The following is a 25,399-nucleotide window of genomic DNA, read 5'->3' as shown; positions in this document are numbered from 1 at the left end:
TTTCAGAACACAGGGTTGGGTCTTTCTTCCCTCCCCTGGGTGTCCCCCAGAGTCTGGGCCCCTCCCTGAACTGGGGCCACTGTCTTGTCAGGACTGCAGTCCCTTCTTGTGCCCCTCACCTCTGTGAGCATCGTTGGGGCTCTGTTCAGGACCCTGCAGATCTGGGCCCCACAGCGCCGACTCAGGCTCCATCCCAGAGCTCAGGACTGCCCAGTGTTCCAGGGACCCTGGCGGAGAGGGAGAAGAGAGGAACACACAATGGGAGCTGATCTGCCTTTCTTTACTCCCCAAGCCCCCACGCCTTCACCTGCCGGCCCCAGGCCTTATTCCTCCTCATGTGAACTTCAGTTTCCCACCTCCCCATTTTTCCGGGCATCAGTTCTCACCGTGGCCCCCCTACCCCTGCAGGCCTGATTCCCGCTCCAGATCTTAAGATCACAACTGAGCCAGTAGGTGAATTTAAGTGTGTAATTAAAAGCTCATCAGTCATAACCATTTGAACCCAGACTGGGGGCTAGAGAAGTATCTGACACCCACAGGGGAAGGAGGCTCTCACCCCACCCCTCTGATGCCCAGAGGCTGGGAAACCTGTTATTTTGCTAATCAGAGGAAGCTCATTAAGACTCTAATTTTCCTCCTTAATGGGGCTGCTAATTGGGACCAATAAACTTTCCTTATGAGCCCTGAGAGCTGACAGTGCCTGGAACGCTTGAAGAGTTAAAAAAAAAAAAAAAAGAGAGAGAGAGAGAAAGGAAAAAGAAAAAAAGAAAGCATGAAAGCAATCAGATTTCCCTGAGGGGATGGGGGCCCTCCAAAAGGACTAGGGCACTTTCCCGTTATCCAAGCACAGAAAGAAGTTCAAGCCAGAGGTGTGTGTGTGGCGGGGGGGGAGGGGGGGGCAGCTTGAAGCCACGGGGGGCTTCTACAGAGACGATCTTGAGAGGGAAATGAAAAGGAAAGGGAGAAGGGGAAAGTGTGTGGAGACCGCCCAGCCGCTGACTTGGTGCTTGGTGCTCATGCTGTCCTCCTCCTCTCTCCCGATCCTCCTCACAGGCCTGCGAGGGGACCCAGGAATCAGGCTGTCCATTTTACAGATCAGGAAATCAACACTCAGGGAGATTTCTCCCAGAGCACAGGCTGGGAAGTGACCAGAAATGCAAGGTTCTGGGTCTGGCTTGCCCCAGCCTCTGCAAGGGAGATGACCTTGGGAGTCACGTGAAACTCCTAAATGTGGACGGCTGGCAGGAGACGGGTGATGAGGAAAGCTCAGACAGAACCTGCTGGTCACGAGGCAGAGAAATTCCCAGGACCATCCGCTTTCCTTGGCTTGTTGCATCCAGTGACTAGGCCTAACAGTCTGCGCGGATGACCTCAAAACTGTACTCCCCGCTGAAGCCCCCCATTAACACTCCCATCCTGGCACCCCTTCTTCTATTTCGTTTATTTTCTTGCTGCTATATCCCATGCCTAGGACGGTGCCTGACACCTAAGAGGTGCCTTACACATTTTGTTGAGTGAATGAAGGTGAATGAGTGAGATGCCCCTCGTTCCTGGAAAACCCATCTGGTCTAATGCCTTTAAAGGTCAGTTTGCAAGAGGTTGGCACCAAAGGAACAGGCGTTCAGAGTGGCCTCCTGGTAAAACTTAGCTACACCTAGCTATCACTCCAAAACGGGTGATAGGATTCCAGCTTGAGGGAATAAGGCCTCAGGAGCTAAATTCTAGGTTTCCACGATGTTTAGAGCCTTAACAGAGTCCCTGGGGAGGGTCCGGGCTTCGAGCGGCTGTGTGGGAGGGGCACCGTGTGTATGGGGGCAGTGGTGCAGGAAGACAAGGCCAAGACTCACGAGGAGGCAGCTAGGAAGCAACCGAAGTGAAGCAGGAGTGAGCTGAACCCTGCCAAATAGCGGTAGGAGAGACGGGAGTTGGATTTTGGGAAGTAAATTAATTTCTTCATCTCTGCAGCTCTTTAGGTATGAAATGCCCCCTCCCCCATCTGTAAGTGTCCTTGGAGCGGTGGGAGCAGAGGCCTCCGCCGCGCTGGGGGCTGCCTATTCTGAAGAGGCCTGCTGGGCTTGCCTAGGACAGGTAAGAGCTTATGTACCTTGGCTGTCCCGAGAAATTCAAGCTCAGCGGTCCCGAGCAGAAGGGAAAGGGTTAAAGCCAAGGCCGCCATGGAGTAGGAAAGTGGGAGCACCGAGGGAGGCAAGAAGTGCTGGGAGCCCACCCAGGAACAGGCCCCGGGGCACCCGCCTTGGACCTCGGGCCGGCCCCACAGCGGAGGGAAGGTGGGAGGGAAGGACAGAAGGAGGAGGCTGCCTCGCAGAGAGGTGTGGAGAGCGGCCCAGGGTGACCCTGACATGGAGGCAGCTGCGGGAATGCAGCCGCCCGGGCCCCGCCCCCCCCCCCCGCCCCCCACGCCCGCACCGGCGCAGACCCTGGACTTCTGCTCGGGCCGGTCCCCGCGACCCTCTTCCGGCTCCCGGGCCGGAGCCCCGCATCCTGGCCTCCCCCGCCCCCAGGGCCCCCAGGATTCCGGCGCTCCGCGGCGGCCCGGCCCCGCCGGCCGCCCAATTCCCTCTTCCCAGAATGCTCACGCCCTCCCTCCCCTCCCCCACAGCCAGACCCTCGCGCTCTTCCCAGAATCCTCGGCCCCTCGCGGCCCCTGCCCGGCCCCCACCCCACCAGCGCCCGGGGCGGGGAGGGGGCGCAAGCCCGCGCGCCCCCGCCTCCCGCGCCCCATTGTTCCCGGCGGCCGTCCCGGGCCCTCCGGGCCACCCCCCAGGAACCCAGGCGTCCCCAACTCACGGCTCTGGGGTCTGGGGAAGGCCGGAAGGCAGAATCCAGCCCCAGGGGACTTAACCCCTTGAATGCCCTGCCTTGGGGGGCGGGCTGGACGCCGAGGACTCTGGGGTCCTTCTCAAGGGGTGATCCCAGGCTGAGGACCCGGGGACCAGTTCAGGGTGACTGGGACGGAGCAGGAAGTGACCCCAGCTTCCCGGGCCCCTCTAGCCTGGAGTCAGAGCATCAGCTCTATGGGATTTAACCCTTTGCCTCCCGCAGCCTGGGAAAAAAAAGAGCATGGGGAGCGGGGAGGTGGCTGAGACGCCCCTCTCTCGGTCTCCCACGGGAGCGGGTCATCGGGGGGGAAGCCCAGATGCCAGTGGAGGGTCTCTGGATTGCTGGCCATTCTCCATCCCAAAGGGGCTCTGCCAGCCTCAAGCCCGATCTCGGATTTGGTGGCTGCTTGTCCCCTGGGGCCTGCCTTTGTTGGGACTGAGACCCAGGGATGGGGCTCAGATGCCTGGGTTGTGGGGTGGGAGCGGGGACTGGCTGGGCAGGTGCCGAGAGGGAACATCCTACAGACTGAGAATGGCTTAGATGAAGTAATAAGTCCTGGCAGCCAGAGTTTGGGCTGAGGGGACCAGTGCAGCCAGGATGGATTTGTAGCACGCTTCTTCCCCCATTAGCTCTCCTCAGAGCTGCCATGGTGGCAGGAGGGAAGTCGGGGTGGGGGGGAGTTGTTTCCCTGACCAGGGACGGCTGTTCCCGGCAGCTCAGGAGGTACCTGGCTCATAGCAGGAGAAACCCTTAAAATCCTGAGAACGCTGTCTCCTTCACCCAGCTTCCCAGCCACGCGCATCCCCGTCTTATTTCTGGCTCCCATTACCTTTGACACCTCACTCCCACCTCAGGGCCTTTGTCCCTCCTGCTCTCCCTTTCTCTGCTCTGTTTCTCACAGCACAGCACGCATCAACTCCTGACGAACATGTGCATGTTTGCCGTCTGTCTGCCTATACCCGTGCCTTCCTCACGTGCACGCACACACCTTAATGTCTGCGCCTCTTGGACTCACTGCTGTCTCCCCAGCTCCTGGAACAGACTGGCATGTAGTAGGTGCTCAGTTCACACAGTGCAGGAGATGAAGTCATCCTCCTGCCTCATCCATCCATTTCTGGATCAACCCCCAGGCGGGACAGATGTGGCAAAGTTGGGCAAAGCTGGGCTCTGGCTGTGTAATCACATTCATAGTTCAGACACGCCCCGCTGTCCACCCCTCACTCTGAGGGACAGATGAGGAAGAGGCAGACTTGGGATCTGACCCGGCCCTCACTACTGTCTCCTCCCTGCAATGGTTGCAAAAGCCTAACCTGGCCTGGGGGCAGTAAGTCTGGGGGAGGTGGGGGGGGGCAGGGAGGGGATGATAGGGAAACTGCACCCTGGAGGCTTACAAAAGAGTTTAATTTGGCCTACACCCTCTTTGGTGGTGGTGGTGGTGGTGGTGGTGGTGGTGGTGGTGGTATTAATTAATTAAAGCCGAATTAATCGCCGCCTTTAAAAATCAGTACATTTCACATACAAATCCAAATTTCCCACTTCTTTGGAAAATCCAAAGATGTGGCAACAAGACCCAAATTTCACATGGCAGCCACTGGCTGGGCTGTAGCTCCCTTCCTTACAAGGCCACTGGGTTTCCAGTGTGCCAGACCCTGTCGCTCTATTGTGTCTCCAACCCTGAGGCTGAGAGGTGGTTTCAGTATATCTGTGACCATCCACTCTGGGTGCTCCAACACCCAGTTAATGGTAGTACTGATTCTGTACCCCTTGGTGTGTCCCCCAGGTTCAGGGTAACAAGTATAAGGATGATGTCTTCTGAGTAGTTACATTTATTGAGTATTTACTATGTGCCAGACGCTGTTCCAAGGGCTCCATGGACCTTCACGACAACTCACGGCACCAATGTTACCATCCCGAGGATAGAGTAAGTCACTTGTACACAGCCAACTAGTGACGGAGCTGGATTCAAATCCAGACATCCTGCCTTTAGAGCCACACGGCTCCTAAGCACAGCTCTCAGAATGGCTCATGTGTGTCTGGGGGGCAGAGAGAGCGCCGCTCTGCCATCCTCTCCCTCATCTTGCTCCAGGAGCTGGAGAGAGGAATGGGCAAAGGTGGAGTGCCCCTGCTCAGGCTGAGCCATTCTCCAGCAACTGTTTGCTTGTCCTGCTCCTAGAGAAGCAAAGGGCACTCTGACTGTAGGTGACAGCGTGCTGTCCTGTTGCCTACAGTCAGATGGCACGGGGGCCAGAAAGGAGACCCTCCTGGAAAGATGAGGACTGTCCCCCCTTTGGCTTTCACAGACAGCCCACTGCCATGCTCCTCTCGGCCACCGCACGGCAGCCTTCCACGTGGCCCCTTAACACAGACCCTTGTGTCCCAAGACCCAGGTTGTGTGAGAGCAGTGAGGTCCTAGAGGTGGACCCTGGTCCGGACTCTGCTCTGTCCTCACTGCTCAGTGGTCTTGGGCAACTCACTTTGCCTCTTGGAGATTTGGCTTCTTCTCTGGAAAGGGGATGAGCCTTGGTTCCCAAAGAGACAGGAGGGTTAAATGAGATGATATGGGAGTTCAGAGTGGACCAACTCTAGCTGGGGCTGCCTCATTCTTTCTCATCAGAGCGCACAGCCCTCAGCCTGGTGGGCAGGAGAGCCAGGAGCCTGGAAACCGTGTCCCGAGAGCCACAGGGAGTGTGTAACTTGGGAGGGCCTGGGGCCGTGACCTGAGACTGCAACCCTCTGCTCTGTGGGGGACGCTCTCAGGCAGGATGCAAGAGCTGAGAAGGTGCAGCCTGGGAAGGCTGCTTACCTCCCCACCCTTCTCATGAGGACAGCTGCGTACTGATAGGAAGGGGAGGGGGCCGGCGGCGGGGGGGGGGGGGGTTTCCTGCTGGTGCCAGGAGAACAGGATGCGCCTTCTTCCCTGGAGATGTGCATGCCCACAGGGTGTATTAGGGGCTGCTTGTTAGGAATGTGGTCCTCAGATGTGGAACAAGAGCAGGGTCCCAGGACTGGGCGATCCTTTCTGCCTCTGAGAGTCCAGGATGAGTCACTCCTCTGCTCGAGAACCTACAGTGGCTCCCTAAGACTTCTCCCATTGAGTCCTACCCTCCTGGTTCCTCCTAACCACCGTGTCCCTAAGGCTCAGAACCACGTCCTTCCTTTACATTCTCTTCCTCAAACATTTCCTGCTCCATGTGCTCAGTTCCAAAAATCCTTCCATGTCAGCTGCTTAGCCTTGTCCCTGTCCTTGAGGCCTTGTTCTTTCTGTCCATTTGCCTAACAGACCTGTCCACATCACAGTCATCCAGGCTCACCAGCTCCGTTTCTCTCCGGGCCCTCCTCTGCACCACATTTGTCAGTAGGCCCTCAGGCCTATGGCACCCCTGCCGAGCCTGCCCACCTCTTCGCCCTGCCCCAGGCCACTGTCACGCCCTGGTTCTCATCCCTGAACGACCACAGTGACTTTCTGACAGGTTCTCCAGCCTCTAGCCCCCTTGGCTTCTTCTCACCTGTCTGGTCCCCCGTGATTCTTCCAAAAAGCACCAATGTGTTCACCCTTAGAACACCTCCTCCATCCTCATCATCAACAGAGAAGTTTTTTTGTTTGTTTGTTTTGTTTTTTTTAATTTTTGAAAACTAAGAACTTCTATATATTTATATTTTGACTATAACTTTGATTAAGCTATAGAAAGCCACGGGGCGCCTGGGTGGCTCGGTCAGTTAAGCGTCTGCCTTCGGCTCAAGTCATGATCCCAGGGTCCTGGGATCGAGTCCTGCATCGGGCTCCCTGCTCGGCAGGAGTCTGCTTCTCCCTCTGACCCTCTTCCCTCTCGTGCTCTCTGTCTCTCATTCTCTCTCTCTCAAATAAATAAATAAAATCTTTAAAAAGGGGGGGGCACCTGGGTGGCTCAGTCAGTTAAGCATCTGTCTTCGGCTCAGGTCATGGTCCCAGGGTCCCGGGATCGAGCCCTGCATCGGGCTCCCTGCTCCGCGGGAAGCCTGCTTCTCCCTCTCCCACTCCCCCTGCTTGTGTTCCCTCTCTCGCTGTGTCAAATAAATAAATTAATTAAATTAAAAAAAAAAGAAAGCCACATATATGGTTGGGTAAATAAAATAATTTTATGTATTAAGTAAATGTAGATATGTATAATTTAAATAAAAATAAAAGTAAATATGGCGTCGGGGCACCTGGGTGGCTCAGTTGGTAGAGCATGTGACTCTTGATCTCAGGAGTCATGAGTTTAAGCCCCACGTTGGGCATGGAGTCTACTTAAAAAAAAAATAATACATAAAACATAAAAGTAAATAAAATATATGTATACTGTTTTGTTACCAAGTATTTGCATGAAGGTGTGAACTGAAATAGCTCTAGTCATCACGTTTCTGGGGCCCAGTCACCTCATCTACAAAACGACACGTCAGATCAAATGTTCTCAACAGTAAGGGTCTGGCCACATGGAAAACTTTTCTGTCTATTTGACTATTTGGGGAGGGTATACCTAAGTGCCTGGAAAGGACAGTGGCTCCTGGGGAGGACTGAGGATCTAAGGTAAGAGGAAGGCTTAACTTTGGATTCTTTGGTTCTGTTTGATGATTTCCAATTTGTAAAAATCACTTTTTAAACGGTAAATATTTAGATAAGGATGGAGTGGAGATCAACAGCACGTTGATTTCCTTTTCAGGTTTGTCCTGATCCAAGTCACATTAAATCATATTCAACTGATTTCCTACCCACATGTGACCCGTGGAGTAACCTCCGAGAGAGGTCCCCATTTCCCCTGGAACAGGTGCTCTGCGGCGGCCTAAGCATGGGAAAGGAGATTGAAGACAGATGGAAGAGAGGATTATATTGTCACACACGGTTACAATCCTTAAAAAAAAAACAAAACCGGTAAGCTCCCAGACACTCGAAGCCTGATTTGCACCGTTGCCACACCCCAAGGACCCCAAGGACTTGTGGCTGGAGAAGTGTATACGCCAGACAGAGCACCAGGTCCTGTCTGAAACCAGCCTTTTGGCTTCTCACTCAGTGTCCCCTGAGGTAATCCCCACTGTCATGCAGGCCACAGGCTCCAGCCCCACCCTCCGCCAACACGAACTGCCCTGTTCCTCAGGCTTTTCACCAAGCGTGGCTCCCTGTGCCTCCCTCTAGACTGCTTCCCGGTCTCCTCTCCACACAGGCAAATCTTGTCGGCCTTCAGGGTCCTGTTCAAACGCCAGCCAACTTAAGTCTAGGCCCGCTGAGTGTCTTATAACATACCCCTTCATTCACATGAAGGCATTTGTGTCTCGTGACACAAGGCAGTTATCCTCATGCGTTACTCCTAAGGGAACAGGACTTCGGACAGGTGACACGTTCAGGTCACAGAGTAACTGTGAGAACCTGGGATCTGTGGACCTTGGATTTGCGGACGGCAGGTCAGAAACCCTTCAGAATCCCGCTACATCCCACCCCTCCCTTCCCAGAGGACGTTGTCTCCTAGAGAAACGCCCTCCCCTTTTGCCACACTCGGACTGCAGGGATTTCTATGTTTTACTTGCCATCTTGGCCACATTTGGGTACCCTCTATAGTGCTGATATTTTTCTTCAGTGCACTTTTCTTCACGGAAAGAAACATATCTGAGAAGGAAACTCAATGTCAGTGTGATAAATTAAAAATTGCTTGTTACGGGGCTGCCGGGCTAGCTCAGTCGGAAGAGCATCCAATTCTTGATCTCAGGGTCGTGAATTTGAGCCCCACGTTGGGTGTAGAGATTACTTAAACAAATAAGACTTAAAAAATAAGAAAATTGCTGGGTGCCTGGGTGGCTCAGTCGGTTAAGCGACTGCCTTCGGCTCAGGTCATGATCCTGGAGTCCCGGGATCGAGTTCCGCATCGGGCTCCCCGCTCAGCGGGGAGTCTGCTTCTCCCTCTGACCCTCTTCCCTCTCATGTGCTCTCTCATTCTCACTCTCTCAAAATAAATAAATCTTTAAAAAATAAAAAATAAGAAAATTGCTAATTATAAGTGTAAAAATAAATACAAGGCAAAAGTAACTCTAAATGGTTCAAAGACCTAACACTATAAAACTTTTAGAAGAAAACTTAGGGGTAAATCTTCATGACCTTGGATTTGCCAATGGTTTCTTAGATATGATACCAAAAATACAAGCAACAGAAGAAAAAAATAGGTAAATTGGACTTCATCAAATTAAAAAAATTTTGTACATCAAAGGAAACCGTCAAGAAAGTGAAGACAACCACAGAACGGGAGAAGAAACTTTAGCAAACCATGTATCTGATAAGGCACTAGTTAGTACCCAGCATATGTAAAAAACTGTAGGGGCGCCTGGGTGGTTCAGTCGGCTAAGGGTCCGATTTTTTATTTCGGCCCAGGTCATGATCTCAGGGTTGTGAGATGAAGCCCCAAGTCGGGCTCCCCACTCAGCGTGGATCCTGCTTAAGGCACCTGGGTGGCTCGGTCGTTAAGCATCTGCCTTCGGCTCAGGTCATGATCTCAGGGTCCTGGGATCGAGCCCCACATCGGGCTCCCTGCTCCGCGGGAAGCCTGCTTCTCCCTCTCCCGATCCCCCTGCTTGTGTTCCGCCTCCCGCTGTGTCTCTCTCTATCAAATAAATAAAATCTTAAAAAAAAAAAAGATTCTCTTTCCCTCTCCCTCTGCCCCTCCCCCCTTTAAAAAAAAGGAACTGTAACAACTCAACAAAAAACACAAACAACCCAGTTAAAAAATGGGCAAAGGACTTGGACAGTTCTCCAGAGAAGATCTAGAGATGGCCAACAAACACCTGAAAAGATGCTCAACATCATTGGCCATGAGGGATATGCAAATCAAAACCCCAGTGAGATCCCACTTTGCACCCACAGGGACAGTTCTAATAATAATACTTTCTAAAACCCTGAGAGTAACCAGTGTTGGTGAGAATGTGGAGAAATTGCAACCTTCATACACTGCTGGTGGGAGACCCTGAGATCATGACCTGAGCCAAAGGCAGAAGCTTAACCGACTGAGCCACCCAGGCGCCCTGAACCTTGGAAACATTGTTAAGTGCAAGGAACTAGATATGCAGGGCTGCATATTTTACGATTTTGTTTATATGAAGTATCCAGAACAGGTGAATCCAGAGAGACACAAAGCAGATGAATGGTTGCTAGGGGCTGAGGAGAGGGAGGAATGGGGAGTGACGTCTTAACGGGTACAAGACTTCCACTGTGGTGATGAGAGTGTTCTGGAACTAGATAGGGGTGATGGCTGCACATCATTGTAAATGTACTAGATGGCACTGAATTATATACTTCAAAATGGTTGAAATTATTAATGCTATGTGAATTTTACAATAAAAACTTCAATCAGAGGCGCCTGGGTGGCTCAATGGGTTTAGCGTCTGCCTTCAGCTCAGGTCATGATCCCAGAGGGGCCTGGGATCAAGCCCCCTCCTCGGAGTCCTTGCTCAGGGGGGAGTCTGCTTCTCCCTCTGCCCCTCCCCGCCCCCGCTTGTGCTCAATCTGTCTCTCAAATAAATAACATCTTTTAAAAATTCAACTAATATTAAATTATGTTAATAAATGCCACTGATACATTATTGCACAATCAGGACAAGGCTCTGGGTCTAAGGGGCTCATTTTGTGTGTATGTGAGGAGTGACAGACACAGCGGGCGTTTAGAGGTGATTAAGGCCTCGCACCAACCAGAGACTCTCCCCTGGGTGGACTCAAAGGGTTCTCCTGGGAAGGAGAACAGGAAGGACCACCCTTCTCCTGGTGAGGTCTCAGCACACTGGCGGAGACCCTGACATCACCTGGGCGCCACCTTGCCTGCCGTGTGGGCGCTGGTGCAGGTTACATCATATGCAAAGGTGCTGGGCTACAAGGGACAGAAATGATGGCATTTCAACCCAGGCTTAATCCACTAGCCAAAGGCCACGTGACCTGCCCAGAGAAGGGATCTTTCTGCAATTTGTCTGTCTGGGGGTGGGGGTGGGGGCGGGCACCTTCCCGTAAATCACCCGAAGGCTCCACAGACTGGCAGCCCTCCTCTGTTGTGAGACACCTGGAAAGCCGCCAGTCAGACTTTGTTTCAATTCTTGTTTCTTTTCTTTTTTTTTTTTTTAAGATTTATTTATTTATTTGAGAGAGAGAGAATGAGAGAGAGCACATGGGGGGGGGGTCAGAGGGAGAAGCAGGCTCCCTTACTGAGCAGGGAGCCCGATGTGGCACTCGATCCCGGGACTCCAGGATCATGACCTGAGCCGAAGGCAGTCGCTTAACCAACTGAGCCACCCAGGCGCCCTCAGTTCTTGTTTCTATCACATTCAGCTGTGAGACCTTGTTCTAATTCCTGGACCTTCTCTGCATCTCTGTTTCCTCATCTGTAAAATAGGGAAACAACGCCTCCAGAGGGTGAAGACGGAATGAGGTTTGTGCCCACACTGACCGTTGGTTTTTTTCCCCCTAGTTAGCTTCAGCTTTCATCTTTGGCTTAAATACATTTTTTTTTACACTAGAAAAATGATATACCCATACTAACGAAAATATTAAAAAATGAAATTACACATTTTTCATCTACTCCTAGTTCAACTATTTATGCCTTTCGTTGTATTTCCTTCCTGTATTTTTTTTCTAAGCTTTTTTTTTTTTTTAACTTAGTTATACGTTTTTGGTGCTTCATTGTCTTCACAGCCATAATTTTAATGGCTGTCTACAGAATTCTTTCTACATACACCATATTTTGCTGAGCCATTTCCCTGTTGTTGAATATTTACACTGTCTCCCGTTTTTGTTCTTATAAATAAAACCGGTGAACACCTCAGAGTATATATCTCTGATATTTTGACTGTTTTCTTTTTTTTTTTAGATTTTATTTATTTGAGAGAGAGAGAATGAGAGATAGAGAGCACGAGAGGGAAGAGGGTCAGAGGTAGAAGCAGACTCCCTGCTGAGCAGGGAGCCCGATGTGGGACTCGATCCCGGGACTCCAGGATCATGACCTGAGCCGAAGGCAGTCGCTTAACCAACTGAGCCACCCAGGCACCCTTGACTGTTTTTAAAAGACAGTCCCAGAAATAGAAATACTGGGTCAAATCTAGGAGCTTTTCCCTGGCTTTAGTGATGGATAACCTTGTAATTAGTTGTGACTCCAAGTGCAGGAAATTCAGTCTCTGTCTTGTCTAAAGGATGTGAGGAGAGATTTGATTACATGCCTTGCTGAAATCCAACTAAATGAAATCTAGAAAATGTCCTTGGTCTGTGAACCTAGTAAGTAACCTTAGAACCATAGAAAATAATTCCTACTTCATAGGGTGGATGTGCGGATTAAAGGCATCGTGGCCTGACCGCTCAGACCAGAGCCCAGCATTAGTGAGCCCCTGACCGACTAGTTACTTCCTGTTCTTGTTTTCTCCCTGTAAAGGATTCGAGAGTATTCTGGGCCCTCTAAGGATCATTGCTTTCTTTACCAGACTCTTAGGGTTTGACTCTTGTAAGGTTATCATCCCTTGACTAATGGCTTCTTCTTCTTCTTCTTTTTTTTTTTTAATAAGGATTTCATTTATTTGAGAGAGAAAGAGAGAGACTGAGTATGAGCAGGGGGATCAGCAGAGGCAGAAGGAGAAGCAGACTCCCTGCCGAGCAGGGAGCCCGATGTGGGGCTCGATCCCGGGACTCCGGGATCATGACCTGAGCCGAAGGCAGTCACTTAACTGACTGAGCCCCTTGACTAATGGTTTCTGTTTGCTAAGAGGTTCGGTTTTGCTTTGTACACTTGTTCGTTTTCAAATACAGGTCTGTAAAGAGAACTATGCAGTCAAAGATGTGCAGCCTTTCTCTAGTATATACGATATTATAGATATTTAAAAGATATTAAATCAGATATTAAAAAGACACCTTTAAGTGGGTACCATAAAGGAGATGAGTGAGTCTGGCAGTTGGGCTTGTTTGTTTCTTTATTTATGCCTTGCCTAGTTTCAAAAAGGACCGTAGGCCTTTACAGAGCCACATATCCTACAACAGGTGCCTGGCATCTAGTAAGACCCGCAGCTGCTCAGCACTGGCCACTATCACTGATAATAGCCGCGGTCGTAAAGTGTCATTAACAAGACAAAACAAAAACAAAAACTCCCAAAAACAGAAAAGGCAAAGGGAAAACAAAGGGGAAAATGATAACATGAATCCAGGGTCGGTACACAAAACATATGGTGTAAAGGTCTGTGGATACCACGGCTGAAAGCGAGGCACACATTTGCAGAGCTTTCTAGAGGCCCAAGCAAATGTTGGTTACGTAATTCATGGGAGGCCCGGGAGAAAGTTCTGGGAGTCCTCATCAAAATGACATTTCGTGATGCACAGGACCATGTCTTCAACCCCATCCCCTAATTCTGAATCCAGTCCAACACAGACAGATGGGCACGCAAAGCCCCAGTGCGGTGGGAGATGGATCATGGCTGTGCTAAATTCCTAAGCTCAGCCAGTCCGCTTTTAAAGCTGCTGTTACAAATCACACATCCCAGCCTTAAGCAATCCCAATAAGGGGCTTAGCTACAACATGTATCTTTCGGCTCTGGGGGTTGGTAGATACACAGTATCTCCAGGAGCCCTTCACAAAGAATGGAAATACACAACTAGCAAGAAGACTGCTTTGTTTCAACATTGTAAGGGGGATTAATATAGGAGCTTTTGTTGTTTGGTTTTTCACCCTTGAGATCTGACCACTCCGTTTGGAGCAAGGCCGCCTTTTACAAGGGCAATCAAGGCTGCGCCTGGGTGGCTCAGTTGGTTAAGTGTCTACCTTTGGCTCAGGTCATGATCCCAGGGTCCTGGAATCGAGCCCCATGTCAGCCTCCTCCCTCCCACCGATTCCCCCGCCCCACTCATGCCTCTCTCTCTCTCTCTTAAATAAATAAAATCTTAAAAAAAAAAAAAAAGATATACAGGGGCAATCAAGCTGTGCCTGCTTCCAGCTGTTCTGTCTCCAGGTCACCTTCTTCCTTTTTCTCAGTGGTCTAGGACCTGTAACCCCAGAGGGCTTGGATTTGACCTTCTTCCTTCCGTTTTAACTAACATCTTTTGTGCCAAGCATTTGACATGAGTTAATTTATAGTTTTCCCATAACTCTGGCAGGTGGCTGTTGCTGCCCCTGTTTTATGCTGACAAAATAGTTCAGAGATATATGAAGTACTTGCCCAAGGGCACCCTGCTAGTAAGAACTGAGATTTAATGCCGTCCTGTAGGACTCGGGACTCTTATTCTTCCCTGCACCAAGCCATCTTGAAAATCATCTGTTCAATGGTTTGATTTAGGATTCCAGTTGAGTTAAGCATCAAGTTTTCTGGCCTTTGGTTTGTGTTATTAATATCTTTCCCTTGTTTTGAAAACTGGGACTTCGTTCGTCTGTCTCCAGATTTTGTATCTCTTCTCCAATGAGTTAGGTGGCTTGGAGCACTGCTCGTTGGCAATTTTTCTCATTTTACTTCTCCAAGTCAGATGAGGAGGTGAGAATTAATTCAAAGTAGCACGATGTTTTTTCAAATTTTTATACCTTCAATGTCAGGTTTCCATTTCTTCTTACCAGTGTTTGTTATAAAAGAAATCTCATATGCAAATAAAAACCATGAAATATTATCTTTAAGCTAAGAGGTTTGCAAATACAGTTTGCTTATAGACTATGTGGAGAATCAGGCACTCTCCAATATCATTAGTAAGAGCATACATCTGCACTGCCTTTTGGGGGGAAGGAAAATTTGGCAACACTGATCCAAATTCAAAATGTACACACCCTTTGACCCAACAACTCCACTTCTAGATCCTACAGGCTTGGTGGCACATGGGCACAATGCTCTTCAGCCAAATATTCCTTCTATAGCAAAAGACTGAACATCACCTACGAGTCCACTAACAAGGAAGTCGATGAAATAAATTATGGCATATCCATATAAGAGAATACTCAGCAGCTGTGAAAAAAAAAAGGAAGCAGATATGTACAGACTGACGTGAGACATTCTCCAAAATATGCTGTTATATGAAAGAAGCAAGGGGAAAAGCAAGTGACTACAGTGCATTATCATATTTGTGTTTTCCTAGAAGGAGACACTTGCACATGCATAGACTACCTTTAGAAAGACACAAGAAATCCGTCACAGTGCTCAGGACATAGTGACAGGGGCTGGGGCCAGGCAGAGACAGGAGGGCAGCCTGCTTTTCCTTTTTTGTCTTTTTATACCGTATGAATTTTTCCCCCCAAATATAAAAGGAAGTGAAAGGGCGCCTGGGTGGCTCAGAGGTTGAGTGTCTGCCTTCGGCTCAGGTCATGATCCCGGGGTCCTGGGATCCAGTCCCTCATCGGGCTCCCTGCTCCTTGGGAGCCTGCTTCTCCCTCTGCTTCTCTCTCTCTCTCTCTCTCTCTCTCTCTCTCTCCCTCTGTCTCTCATGAATAAATAAATAAAATCTTTAAAAAAATAAAAAATAAATAAAAGGAAGTGAAAGAGAAAAATGTAAAAGAAGTTTTATTAGACAACCTCCACCCTGTGTTGTAAGGGCATGATCTTCCTTGCTGGAGAAAGCGTGTATGGTCATTAGACCGGGGAACGCCGCACACATCCCGCCCTTGGGTACATGACGTGAGACGCCCAGTGCCCTTTTCTGACCGAACCACTAACTTGTGGAGTGACCCGGGAAAGCCCCACACTCTCTTGGCATTAGGGTGCAGAAGACAAGATGGACAAGGTCCTGCCCTCCCGAAACTTAAACCAGGTAGAGGGAGCAGTGTGGCCAAGGGCGGGGAGGTGAGAAAGTCTCTGGTTCCTTGTCTCCCGTGGCTGCCCACCCCTTTCCCTCACAGGTCCCGGGCCTGCCCTCTCCCTGGCTGCTTTCCTGTATGATTGTCCAGTTGCTAAATCCCTAGGGAGTGAAAGGCAAGGACAGCCTGACCGTATCCTCCAGGCTCCACGAACTCTAAGGAAGGGCGTTTAGTACTAAACGCTGGAGCCCAGGGGAAACTGGCCAGAGGGACCCTGAGAGTGGAGGCAGGGAGAAATGGCTGGCCGGACCGGTCCCCCAGGTTTCCACAGGTTGTGTCAAAGGTGGGACTGGTGATGGGTTTTGCACATGAAAACATGGCTTTATTTAAATAGGGGTGCCTGGGGGCGCCTGGCCAGCTCAGTCGGTTAAGCTTTTGATTCTTAGTTTCTGCTCCGGTCATGATCTCAGGGTTGTGAGATCAAGCCCCACGTGGAGCTCCCTGCTCAGCATGGAGTCTGCTTGAGACTCTCTTTCTCTCTCTCTCTTGCGCGGGCAAGCGCTCTTCCTCTGCCCCCACCCCTGCGCTCTCTCTCCCCCTAAAATAAATAAATCTTTAAAAAAAAATAGGGGCGCCTGGCTGGCTCAGTTGGAAGAACATTTGACTCTTGATCTCAGGGTGGTTAAGTTCCAACCCCAAGTTGGGTGTAGAGATTGCTAAAAAATAAACTTTAAAATACATATTTATTCATGGGGCGCCTGGGTGGCTCAGTCGTTAAGCGTCTGCCTTCGGCTCAGGTCATGATCCCAGGGTCCTGGGATAGAGCCCCACATCGGGCTCCCTGCTCCGTGGGGAGGCCTGCTTCTCCCTCTCCCACTCCCCCTGCTTGTGTTCCCTCTCGCGCTGTGTCTCTCTCTCTGTCAAATATATATATATATATTTACTCAGTGCCTTTCTCTCTTTGGTTGTCTGCAACTTGCTTCTTTTGAAGGTCACAGGATGCTTGTCTTTAAGCAAGGATAGCGTCCATGCTGGGGCAGCGTTGTTCATTATTGAGTGTTAGCCTGGTGTAGGAATTGGGTAGCTTTGCACAGGACTAATGGGACATCCATGTCTGACAGCCCTCTTGGTTTTGATGCTCCAGTTCAGAATTCCCAGAAAAGGTTTCTAAAATCAGTGCTGCAGGGCGCCTGGGTGGCTCAGTCGGTTAAGTGTCTGCCTTCAGCTCAGGTCACGATCCCAGGGTCCTGGGATGGAGCCCCGCATTGGGCTCCCTGCTCAGTGGGGAGTCTGCTTCTCCCTCTCCCTCTGCTGCTCCCCGGCACTTGTGCACATGCACGCTCTCTCTCAAATAAATAAAATCTTTAAAAATAAAATAAAATCAGTGCTGCAGTGTGGAGCAGAAGAAAAGGCACGTGCCCTGGGGTCAGAGGGCCTTGAGTTCAAATCCCACGCTGACATCCCTTCAGTTCCTAACTCCAACTATAAAAATGGGAATAATAAATAATACTGCCTTCCCAGAATGGCCCTAAGGCTGTGTCAGGAACCTAGCTCAAAGAAGGCCCTCAGGAAATAGCCGCTCTTACCATCATGTCTATCACGTTTTTCATTCTCGTGTCACACAACTGACCCTCTAACACCTGTCCTTTTTCCAAAGGAAGCAGTAAAAATCCTAACAATGACGACTAGCATTTACTGAGCACTTATTGGGCGACAGGCCCTCTTCTAAACCCTTTACATGTTCACTGAATCCTTACGCAAGCCTTTGAGGTAGATACGGTGATTTTATAGATCGGAAAGCCGAGGCTCAGAGAGGTTCAATAACCCGCCCGAGACGGCTCAGCACCTTAGCCGAGCGGGCACACGAACCCAGCGAGTTGGGCGCTGTCCTCCTGATCCGGACACGAGGGTCACCGAACCGTCGCCCGGGGAGAACACAAGACAAGTCAGCCCTCGGCGGGGAAAAGCGGACGAAGCCCCCCCGCCCCGCCCGCCAGCGGCGGCTCGGGCCCGCTGGGGCCGAAGGGGTTATTCCCACTGAGACGCCGGCGCCCGCGGCTGCTAGAGAGGCCCTGCGGGCGGAGGGAGGAAGGCGCACTTCCGGCCGCGGCCGGACTCCGGGCGTCCCGCCGGCCGGCTCGGGGCGCGCGGGGCTCGGCGGCGGCCTCGGGGCGCAGAGGGCGGGGCCCCAGCGCACCTGCGCCCCGAGTTCCAGAGAGCGAGCGCCGCGCGCGGGGCAGGGGCGCCCCGGGCCGTGCGGGGAGAGGTGTCTCTGAACGTGATCGCCGGGGGCCGGCGGGCGGGGGGGGGGGGGGCGGCTCCTGGCCTCTCCCCGCAGGCCCGGCGGGCGGTGCTCGCGGGAGGCCGGGCAGCTTGCTCCCCCGAGGGACCTCGAGCCTTCCAGAGCCCCGGCTCAGAAAGCGCCCGCTCCCAGGTGCCGGCGCGCCCGCCTCCCCCGGTCCCCACGGCCGCCCCGAGAAGCCGGTGGCATCATCCCGGTTTTATGGGCGACTCGCTTAGGACGCCTGCTTTGTAAACGGGCCGGTCCCCGACGCCCCGCCGGCCGGGAGCGGCGCTGGACTGCGCGGCGCTGGCTGGGCCCTGGCGCTCCTGGCCGGTTGGGATGCGGGCGACGGCCGGATCGTCGGGCCGGCGTCCGTGAGCTCGGCAGCCCTCCACCCGACCTGGCCGGCCCTACCCTTTCTTCCCTTTCGGGCGGGAGACGCGGGGCCTGATGGAACCGCGCTTATCTTTTCTCCCGCCGCTCCCCGCCGCTCCCCGCATCCTCTCCGTACCCTTTTGGCCTTCATCTTTTTCTTGTCCGCTCCGTCTTTCCGGTCCCACTGCCACCGTCTTTCAGTCGCATTGTCACAAACCTGTCTTACTGCAGTAACCTTCAACCCTGACTGCTTCCTCGCTATTTCATGTGCCACTCTACACCCCACCGGTCCCCAAACTTTTGCGTCAAGCCACACCCTTCTTCAGAGAACCTTTTTAGCGCCAAATTGAAGCTGTGAGCTCAAGTCAAAACTCTTGAGCACGGCATTCAAGCCCCCTTAAAATTTAGCTTCTGCCCATCTCCCTACCTTGATCTCTGTCTCAGTGACCTGAGTAGAAGTTACAGACTGGTAGCTACAGTTCCAACGTGTCTTTCAACTGGCGGGCAATTTCTTTCAAAAATTCGAGTTGATAATTTACTTTAGAATTGGGAGATTTCATTTTTAAAACAGTAACAACCAGGGGCGCCTGGGTGGCTTATTCATTAGGCATCTGCCTTCGGCTCAGGTCGTGATCCCAGGGTCCTGGGATCCAGCCCCACATCGGGCTCCCTGCTCAGCGGGAAGCCTGCTCCTCCCTCTCCCACTCCCCCTGCTGGTGTTCCCTCTCTCGCTGTGTCTCTGCCAAATAAAATCTTAAAAAAAAAGAGTAACAACCACATTTCTAGCTTTTGATGCATCAGAAGAGCTGGAAACAGTTCGCTCATGTTTACACTAAGCAACTGGTTCAAACTGAGAAGTGGGTGCCCTCCTTAGGAGGACTGCACCCCCTGCTTCACCCTCCACTCCCGAGTCCTCCCTGTCTCTGAGCCTGAGGATCAGCTGCCATGCTTGTGCTGATGTTTTTCCTGTAAGAGAAGCAGGTTTTGGTTCCTGTGTCTCTATCAAAGTGCACAAATGGAAGGTAAGCCAAGAGGCATTCAGGTGTAAAGACACCAGCGACTAAGCACCCAGCCTCCGTGAACGTCCTGTTCTTTCCTGGACCCCATAGCCATTTGAATTTTCCACTCAGGCCCTAAAGGAACCCTCAGAGATTAATGGCCTCACAGACTCTCAAATGAACCTGAGGACTGTATCTTTGCACCATCTTCTCCAGTGAGTTACCTCCATTCCACAAGGTCCTTGGCTAGGTCTCCTACCATGTAAAATTTCCCTAACAACCAGCCATCTAACCAACTCCATCCATCCCTCCATCCATTCCTGCATCCATCTCATCAGCATTTCTGGACGCCAGGCTGTGGGTTAGCTGTGTTATGACCAAACTACCATCATTTCTCCCTCCTGTGGATTTCTGTGACTCTCACTCAATCAATATCTTATACCATACACATGGCAGGTGATCGATAAATACTTAATAACTGGGTAAGTGGCATAGTCATGCCCATCTTATCCCCCTAGTTCTGTTGTAAGATCTCGGAGGGAGGGGTCCGGATCAGATCCATCTTGGCACTGCCCTGGTGACCAGCACACTGCCTGGCACATAGGATCTGAGGACATACGTTCCGTAAGGAGGTGCCCCAGACAGGCAATAGATGCCGAGTTTCAGTCCAGTCCTGCGGTTGGAGGCGGCACCCCTGCTCCCCCCTCAACCCTGAGTGATGCAGAGGAATGGAGAGGCAGCCCCGAGAGAACAGAGAACAGAGGCCTTACTCAGTCCTGACAGTGAGGAGCACTTCACAGACCCCTCAACCTGGAGGCTCTGCTCGGGACTCAGCTGAAGCCGCGTCTAGGACCCAGCTGTATCCATGTGCCCTTGTGAGTGAAACCCAATCTGATTCTGATTCTGAATTCCAAGCTCTAAAATAACAACAATGGTTCACATGTACTGAGGCACTCTCTGAGCCAAGCACTGCCAAGGGCTTCATCCCCGTGGCCTCCTTCCAGCTGTGGAGTCAATACTGTGAGTATCTCCCCTTTGCGGATGGCGAGGCTGAGGCCCTAAGGCTGAGCTACTTGCCTAAGACCACTTAGTAATGGGCTGAGCCAGGAGTCCAAGTCCATGTGGGCTGAGTCCAGTCTTCCACGCTTGGCTCCGTACTCCTTCCAAACATCCGAGGCTGTATTTAATACCACCGAACTTTACACTGGACAATACTCAGGTGGCAAATGTTATATTATGTGTGCTTTAATTCAATTTTTTAAAAGCAAAACAAAAACAAAACTCAGGCTAAAGAGGGATTTGGGGCAGGGCCCAGGGACTCTGATTTCCGCTTCTTAGGGTTCTGGGTAATGTGCCAAGTAGTAGAGAGCTGAAGCGAATGCCAAACCCAACTCCCCATTCACTAACTTTCTCTCACATCCTTCTTTAACTCCCTACCTAAAGAATCAAAAATTACGGGCGTCTGGGTGGCTCAGTTGGTTAAGCAACTGCCTTCGGCTCAGGTCATGATCCTGGAGTCCCGGGATCGAGTTCTACATCGAGTCCCACATCGAGTCCCGCATCGGGCTCCCTGCTCAGCAGGGAGTCTGCTTCTCCCTCTGACCCTCTTCCCTCTCGTGCTCTCTCTATCTCATCCTCTCTCTCAAATAAATAAATAAAATCTTTAAAAAAAGGAAAAAAATTAAAAATTACGCTTTTAGAATTAATATATATCTTCAAAACTCTTAAAGTCCAAAGCGAAACCCAGATTAAAAAAAAAAAATCAAACTGACAATGTAGCTTTAAACTCTTGAGGAACAAGCCCCGTATTCACAGGAGACAAAAGTAGTTTCAAAAAAAAAAAAAAAAGGCAGAGAGAGAAAGCAATAATTAATCAAACACCTACTGCTTGCCAGGGACTGACAGCTGCTTTCATATTTTATGTCACCAAATTCTTACAACTAGGAAGGTATTATCCTATTGTGCAGAAAGAAGGAAGTGAAGATTTAGAATGTTACGTAATTTTGCAGACGTTAAACTGATTCTGAGAGCTGGAGTTGGATCAGAAACCAGTGCTGGTAGTCAGAAAGGTGACTGCAGTGGCGCCTGGCTGCCTGAGTTGGAGGAGCATGCGACTCCTGATCTTGGGGTTGTGGGTTTGAGCCCCACATTGGGTGTAGAGATTACTTTAAAAAATAAAATATTAGAAAAAAAGGTGAATGGCTTTCATCCTCTCTGCTGTCTCTATATCGATGATCCAGTTAAAAAAAAACCTGTTAACTTATGAGTTATGAGTTCATCATGCTAGTCCCTCACCACTCAGATGTCATTCTGGACCTCTCTCCTTGAACTCTAGAGGGGTGTGTGTGTGTGTGCGCGCGCGCACATGTCCACACTTTAAGATGGGTCCAAATGAGGGGGAAAAAAAAGGCTTTTTCTGTCCCTTGCCTCAGCTATGAATCTGTCAGACTTACAACATACTCTTTTAAGATTTTCCCCCCATGTTGTAGTTCGTTCATTCATTTATTTACTCACTCAGTAAATATTGAGGGCTTACTCTGGGCTCTTCTAGACACTGTAGATACACTTGTGAACAAAACCGCTAAAAATTAAAACCCAAACCCCCAAATCCCTGTCCTTACGGAGGTTAAATTCTAAGGAAGACAGACAAGTAATAAGAAGGAAAAAACCAAGTGGAGGAAGCGCTCAGGACAGGGAAGGTGTTGAAATCTTGGATGGGGAGGCCAGGGGAGACTTCTCTAAGATGTGAACAACCCACCACGTGTTTCTTCCTCCAGGAACTCCTCCAGGAAGAAGACAGCCCAGACCGGGAGGAAAGCTACTCACACACTGTCTGCCATCTCTGAAGTAGCCCAGAAAGGGGAAAAAAATCACAAAAGATCAGCGTTGATTTCTTTTCCTCCTCAACATTCCCTTTCTTTCTGATTTTCTCTTAGACAGTATCTCACTTCTTCAGTATCGCGTGAGACTCACCTCTATTCTGCCATGTGTATCCCCCCTCCGCCGATGCCTTTTTAAAAGATTTTTTAAGTCATCTCTCCTTCCAATGCGGGGCTTGAACTCACAACCCCAGGATTAAGAGTGACACACTCCACCGACTGAGCCAGCCAGGCGCCCCTGTTACTGCTTTCTGGTAGGTCTCTCGTTGCAGCTTCGTTGAGATAGAATTCACATACTATACACTTACTTATAGTGCGATGCACAATCCAGGGATTTTTTTAGTCTATTCACAGAGTTGTGTAACCATCACCATAATTTTATGACATTTTCATCATTCCTGGAATAAATTTCATATCTATTAGGAGTCACTTCTTGTTTCCTCTCAATCTCCACACACACACGCACACATACGTATTTCGGGCAACCACTAATGTACTTTCTGTCTCTGTAAGACTTGCCTTGTCTGGACATTTCATATAAATGTCACACTTGGGTTTTGGCTTTAGTTGGCTTTTTTTTTTTTTTTTTTTTTTGGAAGGTAGGTGGATGATCACTGAAGAATACTACAGAGGGGGGTTTGGGAACATCAGAAGTTGAGAAGCTCTTCTGGGGACATAAGGGTGACAAAAAGGAAAAGCAGAAGAGGGAAATGACTTGTTTCTGTTTTATTTTTTACTGGTCTGTTTCTGCTTTGTAGGTCACCCCAGATGTAGGCAGGATTCAAATCTTAAGTAAATGAAAGTGGGAAGTTTCTAATTAAATTGAAAAGAATTAAGTTAAAGTTACAAACTAAATTGCTTTTATTTCTGTGGACAATTTCTTTACCTGCTTTTACATGGCTATGCCTTCTGTTTGCCAGCACTATGTGTAAAGGGACTGATGATGCAGTCAAGCCAGACAACCTGCGTTCTTCCTGTTAGCAGCCCGACTTAGCTACTCTCATCGTTTTCTCTTCTGTAAAGTGAAGGGGTTAAAGTATAAAGGATTATTCCATTTTCCTCTCCAGCATCATCTCCTGAGCTGCAGGCTTTCACTCCTTCAGTATCTGTTAACAGTCCCTATTTTATTTTTAGGTGCCATTCAAGACTTTTCCCTTCATTCCTGGAACTTCTGGGCACAGAAAGTGAAGGAGGATGAGCAGAGAGCAATGTGAATCGCTGACAATATGTATACACGGTGAACATTTTTAAAAAATATTTTATTTATTTATCTGACAGAGAGAGAGGTAGCAAGAGCAGGAACACAAGCAGGGAGAGTGGGAGAGGGAGAAGCAGGGAGCCCGATGCGGGGCTCGATCCCAGGACCCTGGGATCATGACCTGAGCCGAAGGCAGACGCTTAACGACCGAGCCACCCAGGTGCCCCTACACGGTGAACATTTACAAAGAAACTTCACACGTGTTATCAAGGCTGCTTCGTAACTAGGAAGAACGAAAAGGGACCTTAGAGGACATCGAGTCCGATCCCCTTCACAGCGAAATGAGGGAACAAGCCTACAAATAGGATGTGACTTGTTCAAGGTCACCCAGCAAGTGAGTGCCAGAGCTGGGGCCAGTTCTGGGTTTCCCAATGCCTATTCATTTACACTTGCGGAAGCCAAAGCCCACAGAAGCCCGGGGACTTCGGTGAAGAAAAGGATCTGTCCGACGGGGTTGGCTCCTTGGAGATCATCTACTGAATCCAATCCCTCTTTCAATAGCGGTTTAGGCGAGATGCCGGCCCTGGGCCGAGGTTTCTCGCCATTTCCTGGCCCTGGATCCAGACGGTACGGGCTGGACCGCAGCCTGAATGAATAACCGGGGAACCTGTGATCGCAGGGTCCCGGGTGCTGAAGCACATCTCCCCGCGCCGGCCTGGGGCGATTACTCGGGGAAAGGCGCCTGTGTCCCGACCTCTGAGGTTTCCTCGCCAGGCGGGAGCCTCGGAATCTGGCCCCCGGCAGCTAACCGCTAGGGGAGTGGCGAGAGCCCCCTTGGGGGCGTGGCCCGATAGTGGCGAGCCAATCCCAAGCGGCGCCGTGATAGGGGCGGGAAGCCCGCTTCCACACCCCGCCCATTTTCTCTTCTCCGAGGGGTGAGGCTCCGCGGTGATGTAGGCAACCGCCCGGGCGTCCTGCCCACCTGCTAAAGTTGCTACGTCCCGCCCCTCTTGGCACAATCTTTCGGAAAGCGAAGTCCTTTTAAGGGGCAAAAGGACGGAGATTTTGATTGGTTGGCTGGATGAATGACCCTGGCGCTGGGAGAAGAGGAATCACGCCCAGGTTGGACAAGGGGAGCCCGGGACGCACACTTTGCAGAAGCTGAGCAGAGAAAGGGCTTTGGTGAACTGAAAATTCAGTGTTTCCAATTCAAAGTAGCTGCCCGCCTCCTAGGTGCGGGTGAAGGTAGTGAGAGTCCGAGAACCCCTGGGTCCTATCACCTGATATTGTTAGTCATACTTCTTAGTTGTAGTTTTGCGAGGAATACAGGCATTTAAAGTTTACATTAAAAAAAAAAGTTTACGTTTAACATTTATTGAGTACCTGCCACTGTGACAGACACTGTTCTAAGTTCTTGGACTCAGTGAACAGAACAGATTTCTGCCTTCTTGTAGCTTAGACAAGGGAGACAAGACATTGTGTAGTGTGCTAGAAGATGGGACAAGGCTATGGGGGGGGAAGTACAGTAGTTCCTCTCACCTGTAGGTGTGTGTGTGTGTGTGTGTGAATATGTTCCAAGACCCCCAGTGGATGCCTGAAACCCCAGAGAGTATTGAACCTTACATGTACTACGTTTTTTCCTATTTAATTTATAATTTAGGCGTAGTAAGAGATTAACAACAACAATAATAAAAAGGAGCAATTATAACAATATACTGTAATAAACGTTATGTGAATGTGGTCTCTCTCTCTCTCAAAATATCTTATTGTCCTGTACTCACCCTTCTTCTTATGATGATGTGCCTCCATGATGAGCTGAAGTGAGCTGAATGAGTAGGCATTGCAATGTAGACTACTACTGACCTTCAGAAGAATTCTCTGTTTCCAGACTGTGGTTGACCGTGTGTAACTGAAACCGTGGAAAGTGAAACCATGGCTATGGGGGCACTACTGTAGAGCAAGGTAAAGGGAGCAAGTCTGGCCAGATTACACACAAGTGAGAAAGTGAGAATTGAAGGAGGAAAGATGGTTCTGCTTCCACGGGCTCTCTGGTGGAAGAGCATGGCAGGCAGAAGGAACAGCTGACTGGTGTTACTGAA

General features: G+C 50.4%; 1 protein-coding gene and 1 long non-coding RNA gene across 10 annotated transcripts in view; one reads left to right on the top strand and one right to left on the bottom strand.

The window, feature by feature from the left end:
• ZNF629 (zinc finger protein 629) overlaps nucleotides 1–20,077 on the bottom strand; it is a 25,997-nt gene extending 5,920 nt beyond the window's left edge. Inside the window, exons 1-2 of one of the 3 annotated variants that reach the window (XM_073888077.1) lie at nucleotides 19,994–20,077; nucleotides 120–227 (exon numbers count right to left, since the gene is read on the bottom strand). In XM_073888077.1, coding sequence (XP_073744178.1) covers nucleotides 120–192 — 73 coding nt within the window. In that variant the 5' untranslated portion in view covers nucleotides 193–227; nucleotides 19,994–20,077. Of the gene's footprint in view, nucleotides 1–119; nucleotides 228–2,808; nucleotides 3,027–18,361; nucleotides 18,473–19,993 lie in introns of those variants that run through there. The other 2 variants (XM_073888076.1, XM_025854044.2) reach the window with 2 other exon arrangements.
• On the top strand, nucleotides 18,518–25,399 carry LOC141371681 (uncharacterized). Of its 7 annotated transcripts, XR_012376812.1 has the most exons (5): nucleotides 18,518–19,247; nucleotides 19,356–19,438; nucleotides 19,562–20,098; nucleotides 22,001–22,356; nucleotides 23,237–25,399. It is a non-coding gene; the product is annotated as an uncharacterized lncRNA (long non-coding RNA). The 7 variants fall into 7 exon arrangements; XR_012376808.1 differs by having other exon boundaries at nucleotides 19,356–20,098; XR_012376810.1 differs by having other exon boundaries at nucleotides 18,518–19,438.

The sequence above is a fragment of the Callorhinus ursinus genome, unplaced genomic scaffold (genome assembly GCF_003265705.2).
Source record: "Callorhinus ursinus isolate GAN/ISIS: 27379988/994484 unplaced genomic scaffold, GSC_fseal_2.0 scaffold87, whole genome shotgun sequence".
Lineage (NCBI taxonomy): Eukaryota > Metazoa > Chordata > Mammalia > Carnivora > Otariidae > Callorhinus > Callorhinus ursinus.
This window is presented reverse-complemented; position numbering and strand designations above follow the sequence as displayed.